General features: G+C 47.5%; 1 protein-coding gene across 1 annotated transcript; it reads right to left on the bottom strand.

The window, feature by feature from the left end:
* Positions 1-2697: 2697 nt before the first annotated feature.
* Positions 2698-3591, bottom strand: LOC141161440 (taste receptor type 2 member 1-like). The gene has a single exon (XM_073646249.1). It carries the CDS (start codon positions 3589-3591, stop codon positions 2698-2700), a length of 894 nt encoding a protein of 297 aa, XP_073502350.1.
* Positions 3592-11078: the final 7487 nt, after the last annotated feature.

Below are 11078 nucleotides of genomic sequence, written 5' to 3'. Positions count from 1 at the left end.
CGAGTACCCGAGCATTTTAGTGCTCATCCATCACTACTCCCAATTTTTGGCAGCCCTTGTATTCGCTACATAGGCCAACACTACGGGAGACCCACTTCCTAATAATGGGAACATTGTTTTCAGGAGGCCCTCTGACCTCCACGTATCTTCTAAGGGGCATTGGAGTGCCTCCAAATTTTTGGCAACCCTTGTATTCACTGCATAGGCAAACTCAATGGGAGATCGACTTCCTAATAATGGGAACATTGTTTTCAGGAGGCCCTCTGACTTCCACGTCTCTTCCAAGGGGCATTGGAGTGCCTCCAAATTTTCGGCAGCCCTTGCATTCACTGCATAGCCAACACTATGGGAGACCCACTTCCTAATAATGGAAACATTGTTTTCAGGAGGCCCTCCTACCATCACGTCTCTTCCAAGGGGCATTGGTCTGCCTCCCAATTTTTGGCAGCCCTTGCATTCACTGCATGGGCCAACACTATGGAAGACCCACTTCCGAATAATGGGAACATTTTTTCATGAGGCCCGCTACGTCTCTTCGTCTCTTCCAAGGGGCATTGGAGTGCCTCCCAATATTTGGCAGCCCTTGCATTCACTGCATAGGCAAACAGTATGGGAGACCCACTTCCTAATAATGGGAACATTGTTTTCAGGAGGCCCTCCTCTCAGTCTCTTCAAAGGGGTATTGGGGTGCGTCCAAATTTTCAAAGGGGTATTGCGGTGCATCCAAATTTTGGGCAGCCCTGCCACTCACTGCATATGCAATAACAGTATATGAGACCCATTCTTTAGTAATGGGAAAAACAAAGCATAGCCGACTGATTGCTCTCTAAGAATAGTGAGAGCCAACTGCTGGCCCTTTAAGAATAGTAAAGGCCGCCTGATGGCCCTATAAAAATAAGATTGGTGACTTTCAGAGTTTCTCCTTCATACATGAAACAGGATGTGTCTGATCATTTCTCACACACCACATGGCCAGATAAGGTTGCAAAATGTTAAAATGACATTTCCTAGTAAATGCATTTGTCACGGTTGAAAGCAATGCAAAAGTGCAAAAACTCATCAAAAATGCTATGTGTGAACATAGCCCAAGGTACGGAGGAGTATTTTTGTTATTGGGCTCGTTGCTCGGGTCGAGCACCCGAGTATTCCAATGTGCTCGACCCGAGCAACGAGAACCCGAGCATTTTAGTGCTCGCCCATCACTAGTCATCACTTCTGTATTTTTCACCCACTTCTGGTTTTGGCTACAAATACTGAGCTAAAATACTGACCAAATACTGAATGTGTGAACATGACCTGGCTGTCGCTTCAAACTATTCATTAAATTTTCATTTTTGGATGTGTTGCACAAAAGATACACCAGTGCCTGACCGGACCACTCCCCTTATAATAGAGCTTTATAGGAGAGTGAAATTTGAACTAAAGAGCTCAGAGAAATATTTCCTTAAAATGTAATCTACGAAATCTAAATACTGCAAATAGAAAGTGCTTTAAGAAATCTGAAAAGACACATGTAACACTCAGAGGTCTCCTAGGACTGTATCTATCCCATTTCAAGTTTGTCAATGAAAAACATAGTCTTAGTAATGTCAAAGTGGCCTCCACATATATGGCTTTAGGGGAACAAATGGTAACTGTTCTTCACTGCTGTGCTGTCACACACTAGACGTACAGTTTCATCGGTGTTTTATGGCTTTCTCTTACTATCATTATTGCATAGCTGAGAACGGTGACGTCCCCTCACTATCCAGATTCACCATACAATATATGCTGCGTTCCCTGCCTCTCATTTCATACGGGTTATAATAGTCCTTCCTGATTGGCTGCATTATATCATATTATATTGTAGCTTCAAGGCATTATGGGGAAGCCCGCATACATGTAAAATGCCCGCTGCCTTATAATAATTAGTATATATTAAATTGCAAATTGTTTAAATTCCCCAAAATTCACCAAAAATTAGATTTGCATCAAATCAATTCGCTCATCTTTACAGATTTTAGCAGATTCCATCACAGGGTGTCTGTCATGAAAAATAAATTCTGCTTGCAGAGCAATTCTTTCCATCATATATGATAACACTGTTAATAAATGCTTTAAAATATCCTCCTGCCGGCAGTGTGAACAGAGCCAGATTCCCCCAGGTGTATGACTTTGACAAGTCAAGTGAGGAATAGATGATGAGTGATTGAGGTGGAATAACCCTTTAATGAGTTCATCGCCTAATAAAGTATTGATGATTCCGGAGTGTAAAATTTGAGTAACTTTGTCAGGACTGGGAAATACATAGTGAGATTTCATGCAATAGACTAAGTAACTTAATCATAAAGGGCTTCTATGAATATCAAGAAGGACCGGAAGCATCACACATCCAATATACAATGAAGAAAGACCACAGATGTCCACCAATGGAAAAGCCAAAGAAAACATATTGTATACTCCAACAATAAGAATAAAAAGCTAAAAGAAAGAAACAAGAGTAACAAAAAAGCAAAGATCTCGTAAACGAAATTTATTCATCCAATCAAAAAATCTGCCAGAAACTAAAACGGTCAACAACATAATAACGACATGAAGATACCGAAGACAAAGTCAAACATAGTAATACAACCAGACCCACAAAATATCAGAAACAAATAGATATGAGATAATAGCTTTGATCAATAAATAATAATAGATTATTGGATAAATTGAACATTACACTTTTTGACAGAAAACATTGAATCTTCTCAATAATCTGCTTTTTAATTTAGGATTGCCGGTAATTAACATTAAAGCATCTGCTGTGGGGTTAACCAGGACCAAGAAATGGAAGATTCCATCCAATATGGAGCCAAGCCTCCAAGAAAACAGAAAAAAGCCGCTGTTGGCAATATGCAGAGTGACATTGAGGAGGGTCTGCAGGACCATGACCCTGACTGCCCGTACATGGCCCTTGACCTGAGGACGGGAGGTGACCTCTGATCTGTTCTTCTTGATCCTCCACACGTGTCTCAGGAGAGACGTTACACTGAGGCCAATACAGGTGAGAGTCACAAGAAGAGGAACCTCACAACCGAGCAGCAGATTAAAAGCCACGTAAGGAGACTTTACGTCAAAATGGTATCTGGTCTCATTATGAATAGTAGTGTTTTCTGCCATCCAGTTAATAGGCAGAGTAATGAGAAATATCACAACTAACGATATTCCGATTGTCTGCACAATGGAAGAGGAGAAGCGGTTCTTCAACCAGGTGAAGTAACGATGAGAGCAGCTCACCAGCTTAAAGCAGTAATAGCTGGAAAGCCAAGCGGTATTCCAGAAATGGACATAAGTCAGGAACTGAGAGAAGATGCAGATATGCAGGAGGTACAGCTGGACGTATGGAAGCTCAACGAAGAAGGACAACATAATGAGGATGAGGGTGGAGAGCATCTGCATGGTCAGGTTGGTCAGAGAAATGGAGAGAAGGATCTGATCACAAGGGCTGAAATGTTGCCTTCCTCTCCAGTCTGTATAGTAGATGGAGATGATCATGGAGTTAAGAGCGGTTCCTGGAGTAAATATGATGACCATCATGACAAATTTCCATAAATCTACAGACTGCAACATCTCTGTGAGGTTCTGGTCAGAGGTAGAGTTAGCTCACATCTGCTGGGACTGGTCTTCTTACAGCTGTAAATAGTCATACAAAACACCGAAATAAGCAAATGTGAGCCATATCCAATATCCTAGGAAGCCTCGCGCCAAGACCATGTCATAAGCAAATCTCTGTCCTGTGATCGGCTTACCAGAAAGTGGAGTCCTGAACAGGAGATAGGACTGGGCATAGAGATCAGCACGTATCTGACAAAAGATAGTCTACACCGTAACCGAACCTGTGTGAGCCGGACAAGGTCTGGATGTAAATAAGAGTTTCTATCAGGCTACGGGTACATTCAACTTTAAGTTGAACAAAAATGGCAAGTTTTTCAAGTGTAATCCACTTCAGAAAATTCAGTTTTGAAGAATTTTGAAACATTTTGGAAGAATTGTATTTTCTAAAGTGTTTTATGCAGCTTGTTAAATTAATATGCCCTTTTATCCCCACCAGGTGATTGTTTAAACATCTTCTTAAACAAAATGTTCAAAAAACTGCTGATGTGAACAGAAAAGTAGATATACTATAGACATTGGAAGAGGAAAAGTAGATATACTATAGACATTGGAAGAGGAAAAGTAGATATACTATAGACATTGGAAGAGGAAAAGTAGATATACTATAGACATTGGAAGAGGAAAAGTAGATATACTATAGACATTTATTGGAAGAGTTTTTCAAAATATTTTTTAAAGGATTTTGGAGCAGATTAGCTTAAAAAAAGTCTTGAAAAACATAGTATGAACATGGCTTAATCAACAGAAAGATTGACTTGCCAGTGGTGAGAAATGAAAGAAAACCATCTCAGAAAAGGCTGTTTATCTGAATATATAAGGTAAATCTGCAGGTCAATAGAGTTACAAGGCTTCCTGAAAATTCTGCTACTGGGAGAAACTGACCTGATTTCAGTCACTGAGGCATACACAGAGTGGCTACAATCACTGGGGCGTACACGGAGTGGCTACAATCACTGAGGCGTACACGGAGTGGCTACAATCACTGGGGCATACACGGAGTGGCTGCAATCACTGGGGCGTATACAGAGTGGCTGCAATCACTGGGGCATACACGGAGTGGCTGCAATCACTGGGGCGTACACAGAGTGGCTGCAATCACTGGGGTGTACACGGAGTGGCTACAATCAATGGGGTGTACACGGAGTGGCTACAATCACTGGGGCGTACACAGAGTGGTTACAATCACTGGGGCATACACGGAGTCGCTGCAATCACTGGGGCGTACATAGAGTGGCTACAATCACTGGGGCGTACACAGAGTGGCTGCAATCACTGGGGTGTACACGGAGTGGCTATAATCACTGGGGTGTACACGGAGTGGTTACAATCATTGGGGTGTACACAGAGTGGTTACAATCACTGGGGCGTACACGGAGTGGCTACAATCACAGGGGTGTACACAGAGTGGTTACAATCACTGGGGCGTACACGGAGTGGCTACAATCACTGGGGAGTACACGGAGTGGCTGCAATCACTGGGGAGTACACGGAGTGGCTGCAATCACTGGGGTGTACACGGAGTGGCTATAATCACTGGGGAGTACACGGAGTGGCTGCAATCACTGGGGTGTACACAGAGTGGCTGCAATCACTAGGGTGTACACGGAGTGCTGCAATCACTGGGGTGTACACAGAGTGGCTACAATCACTGGGGTGTACACGGAGTGGCTGCAATCACTGGGTGTACATAGAGTGGTTACAATCACTGGGGCGTACACAGAGTGGCTGCAATCACTGGGGTGTACACGGAGTGGCTACAATCACTGGGGTGTACACGGAGTGGCTACAATCAATGGGGCGTACACAGAGTGGTTACAATCACTGGGGCGTACACGGAGTGGCTACAATCACTGGGGCGTACACGGAGTGGCACCAATCACTGGGGCGTACACAGAGTGGCTACAATCACTGGGGTGTACACAGAGTGGCTGCAATCACTGGGGTGTACACGGAGTGGCACCAATCACTGGGGCGTACACAGAGTGGCTACAATCACTGGGGTGTACACAGAGTGGCTGCAATCACTGGGGTGTACACGGAGTGGCTACAATCACTGGGGCATACACAGAGTGGTTACAATCACAGGGGCATACACAGAGTGGCTGCAATCACTGGGGTGTACACGGAGTGGCCACAATCACTGGGGCGTACACAGAGTGGCTACAATCACTGGGGTGTACACGGAGTGGCTGCAATCACTGGGGTGTACATAGAGTGGCTACAATCACTGGGGTGTACATAGAGTGGCTACAATCACTGGGGCGTACACGGAGTGGCACCAATCACTGGGGTGTACACAGAGTGGCTGCAATCACTGGGGTGTACACGGAGTGGCACCAATCACTGGGGTGTACATGGAGTGGTTACAATCACTGGGGCGTACACGGAGTGGCTACAATCACTGGGGCATACACAGAGTGGCTACAATCACTGGGGTGTACACAGAGTGGCTACAATCACTGGGGTGTACACGGAGTGGTTACAATCACTGGGGCATACACAGAGTGGCTACAATCACTGGGGTGTACACGGAGTGGTTACAATCACTGGGGTGTACATGGAGTGGCTACAACAACTGGGGTGTACACGGAGTGGCTACAATCACTGAGGTGTACACGGAGTGGCTACAATCACTGGGATGTACACAGAGTGGTTACAATCACTGGGGCGTACACAGAGTGGCTACAATCACTGGGGTGTACACAGAGTGGTTACAATCACTGGGGCGTACACGGATTGGCTACAATCACTGGGGTGTACACAGAGTGGTTACAGTCACTGGGGCATGCACGGAGTGGCTACAGTCACTGGGGTGTACACAGAGTGGTTACAGTCACTGGGGAATGCACGGAGTGGTTACAGTCACTGGGGCATGCACAGAGTGGCTACAATCACTGGGGCGCACACGGAGTGGCTACAGTAACTGGGGCATGAACGGAGTGTTTACAATCACTAGGGCATGCACGGAGTGGCTATAATCACTGTGACATACACCGAGTGGCTAAAATCACTGAAGCATACACGGAGTTGCTATAGTCACCGGGACGTGCATTGAGTGGCTACAATCACTCTGGCATACACGGAGTGGCTACAATCACTAAGGCGTACACGGAGTGGCTACAGTCACCGGGGTGTGCACGTAGTGGCTGCAATCACTGTGGCGTACATGAAATGGCTACAATTAGTGTTGAGCGAGCACTAAAATGCTCGGGTGCTCGAAGTTCGGGCCGAGCTCACCGTGATACTCGGGTGCTCGACCCGAGCAACGAGCCCAATGTTAGTCTATGGGAGACCCGAGCATTTTTGCGGCGGCACCCCCGGCAGTCTGTAGAAAGCCTAAAAAGTGACCAAAACGATAGTGACAGTGCTCAAATGACATGGGGACAACATGGGGATCGCCCCTGGAAGCATTTCTCACCCCCAGGTCACTGCTATCAACAATGTGGTCAGAGGTATTAAGCCACTTTTACAGGCTCACACTAAAACGCTCAAAAACGAAACTGAAACGGTTTTCCTGTGAAATATGTTAAGGAATTTCCTTTCCAGGTTAAAGACTTGTGTATAAGGTAAAATAAATAACCCAAAACAAAAATACTCCTCCACACCTTGCGCTATGTTCACAAGTAGCATTTTTCATGCGTTTTTGCACTTTTGTATTGCTTTCAACTGTGACAAATGCATTCACCGGGAAATGTCATTTTAACATTTTACAACCTTATCTGGCCATGTGCTGTGTGACACATCATCAGACACATGCATACAGTGCTGAAAAGACATGGGAACAGCATGGGGAAGATCCCTGGAAGCATCTCAGGTCACTGCCTAAAAGTGTTCCCATCAGAAGTGATCCTTGCCGCATCAGAAGATGCAGACTTGCAACTATCCCCGTGCAAGTCCTTGTCCCAGGGCAGTGTTAAATTGTACCTCCTCCATTCCTTAAAATGCAAGCGCAAATATGCAGCCAACCACCCACCCACCTCCAGGCTGCAATACCATACTGCTAGCTTGCTTGCACTTGAAATTGGGCCTTTTAGGCCTGTGGAGGCAGACGCAGGCCACCATGTCATGGCTGCGTTGGCGGCCCTTTTATCCATACTCAGTCCCCAACCGCCCGGCGGCCGGGTGTCCACGCTCGGTCCCCAGCCACAAGGGGGCGGCCGGGTGTCCAAACTCGGTCCCCAGCCGCATGGGGGCGGCCGGGTGTCCATAAACGGTCCCCAGCTGCCCCTATTCTCCTGTTACTGACCCACACACTTTTCTTAGACTGGCCTGCTTTAGGGCAGCATTGGACGAGCCCACCAGAGAACCCGACTCCTCCGGTGGGCTCTGGCTTCTCCATCAGGGGAGTTGAGAGTGCCAAGGTGAGGAGCATGATGATGATAGAAGTTAGTGTGGCACCTCTGAGGGTTCAGTCGCCACAATGGTACTGCATCTCACCCAGAGGTGTGGTATCTCACCCTCAGGTAAGGAAGGAGTACAGCTCAGGACTAGTGTTGAGCCACCCCCGTAGTGTTCGAGTTCGGTTCGGTTCGTCGAACACCCGTGTGTTCGCCGAACTGTTCGTCGAACTGTTCGTCGAACACCTTCGAACACCGTTAAAACCAATGGCAGGCAAACAAAAACACATAGAAACACATAGAAAACACCTTCAAAGGTGTCCAAAAGCTGACAAACTGCTCAGAAGACATAACTAACACATGGAAAAGTGACAAGTACATATAGTCATGCGAAAATAAAAGAGGTGGAGGAGTAAAAGGAGGGGGAGACACAGATATAGGCATGTCATGCCCTTCTAAAATCCAAAAAGTGAGAAGCCGACACGGCCAGTCCGCTCCTGCCCGTGCCACCTCCGTGTCGCCGGGTTTGTGCCAGAGCCGCGGTGAACCCTGACGGCCAGCCCCCCTCTCCCAATACTGGTGCCTGTCCGCTGGTGGGTCGAGCGAGCCCCCCTGTGGTGGAGGCAGCTCTAAGCTTTTTAATTTAAATTGTCTCTCTAATTTGAATGAATACACTTTAAATCCATTTACAAGGATCTATTGGAGGGCAAGTCTCATGCCAGCAGCCGCGGTAATTCCAGCTCCAGTAGCGTCCACTAAAGCTGCTGCAGTTAAAAAGCTTTTATAAGGATCGAGCTCGGCTGTCCACCGCAAGGCATCCTACTGCCAGTCCCAGCCCCTATGCCTTGGGGTGCCTCCTGATGCTCTTCACTAAGTATCCCATGGTCCCGAAGCATTTCCTTTGAAAAAATTAAGTGTCTAAACTACAGGTGGTGCAGCTTGCTTAACAGCCGGGATAATCCGCTCACTAGCAGACACTGCTACTAGGCACAAAGTATTTCCTGGGCTAGATGCAGTTAAAAATTTGTAATTAGATACTCTCGTTGGATGCTGAGAAAGCATTCCATAGAGTCTCCTGGCACGCCATATATGATTCTCTTAAAAAGCTTGGGGTAGGGGTCTAGGGGACCCTTTTATAGCCAAAATCACGGCCCTGTATCGCAATACGTCACCTAGGCTGAAGATAAATGGAACTGTAGCACCCTGAGGGCTCGGTTGCTACAGACGTATTGCACCTCACCCAGAGGTGTGATATCTCACTCTCAGGTAAGGATGGAGTGTGGATCAGGACCCGACACCTGCATGCATTACACCACATTGCCGTGGGGCAGGGCGACCAATATGCCCCTGAGATGGGCACGACAGTCCCTGTCCCTGGCTGGAGTGGGGGGAGGGAACACTGAGGAAGGGGAACCCTGTAGTGCAGGAGCAGGGAGGAAGCAGTTCCTGGGTGCATTGAGAAGGGAGTATAAAAGGTGGGCACCATCTTAGTTCAGTGCAGAGAAGTCTGAGCAGAAGTGGCAGGGAGCAGGGGCTCTGCATGAGCTCTGCTCCGGAGGCGGGCCTAGTAACAGAGGCCCAGGCCTGGAAGAGGGAGAAGGAAGGAAGAGGAGCGGAGAAGGCTCCAGGAACGAGGAATGAAGGGATCCCAGGGGTGCGGACGGGCGAGTCGCCACCGCACGCCCGAATCCACCTGCGTGGAGGGGTCAGGCCAAAGGGGGAGACCGGTCCCCGAACTAGTGGAGGCAGGAAACGACCCTCAGCTAGAAACCGGAGGCTCTGACATTTTATGTGGCGCAGCCCCTCGCTACACCCGCTAGGAAGGCACCACATAGGGTCAGGGAAACTGGCGCCAAGTTTACCAAGAGGAGGCCCGAGGCAGCCGGACAGAAGTGTTGGTAAGAAAGGCCAGACAAAGGACACACAAAGGGGGTCCTGTGAAGTGCTCCAAAGTTATCTGGGAGTTGTCTGAGCCCCTCACCTGGTGAGCACAGTACGACGTGGGCAGCCGTTACCTGCAGACGTGGTCTGGATAATAAGAACTGTGAGTAAAGGCCCTGAACTGCATCACTGACTCCGTGTCGTTACTGCTGCTGCCCTGCACCATCACCCCCATCCTCCGCATACACTGCCCTGAGGCTATACTCCTCCCGTGGGGAGTTATGCTACGCTCTGCTGCACCCACAACACCAGCCTCAGTGGTCTGCCCTGTAGCGGCGGTTCACTCTGACCGCAATCCACGGGTGGCGTAGTCGGACATTTAAACATGAAAACCACATAAATAGTTCCGCCACTGGTTTGACCGCCCTGAGCCACGGAACTGGGTCGCCGCCACGAAGACTACAACCACCAGCATCCACCAAAAAGGGTCCGGATCCAGGTGTCCCAAGGCCCAGGGGGTGCGTCAGAACATTTTCATCACCTTTCACAATCACCAATGGGACAAGGCAGTGATGTCCTCTGTCCCCTCTCTTATACATCCTAGTGACGGAGCACCTGCTCTCATCAATTCGCCATAACCCCAATATTAGGTGGATTGAGGTGGGAGGCACCGAGTACAAGTGCTCTCTATTTGCTGATGATGTCCTAGTATATATCACTCAATCACATATATCCATCCATGCTGTTATGGCTGAAATAGATCACTTTGTTACATGGTAAAATTTTAAAATCAATGCAGCGAAGTCTGAGGCCCTCGATGTCTCCCTCCCCAAATCCATATAGGATTCCATCCAGTCCAACTTTCCCTTTGCCTGGCCCTCACAGGGTATCAAATACTTAGGAATTCCTATTCATAGAGACCTCTCCCATCTATGTTATCTTAATTTTGGGCCCTTTATTGAACAACTCCATACAGACCACGGTTGGCAAGTTAGAACTGTAAGATTCACTACGTGAACCACTGGTGTTTTGTGGAAAAGCACATGTACACTGCGTTCCAAATTATTATACAAAAAGTGTTTAGGAGTGATAAGGGAAGAATTTGTTTGTTTGTCAGTTAAACTCATTGATGGTGATGTGTGTCAGGGCTCTTTATATCACTGTAAGCAATTGCAGACACCTGTGCTAATTAGTTTGGCAGGTGTGTCCAATGAAAGGCAAGAC

The sequence above is a fragment of the Phyllobates terribilis genome, unplaced genomic scaffold (genome assembly GCF_046119375.1).
Source record: "Phyllobates terribilis strain yellow unplaced genomic scaffold, ASM4611937v1 Scaffold_9__5_contigs__length_417890890, whole genome shotgun sequence".
NCBI lineage: Eukaryota > Metazoa > Chordata > Amphibia > Anura > Dendrobatidae > Phyllobates > Phyllobates terribilis.
This window is presented reverse-complemented; position numbering and strand designations above follow the sequence as displayed.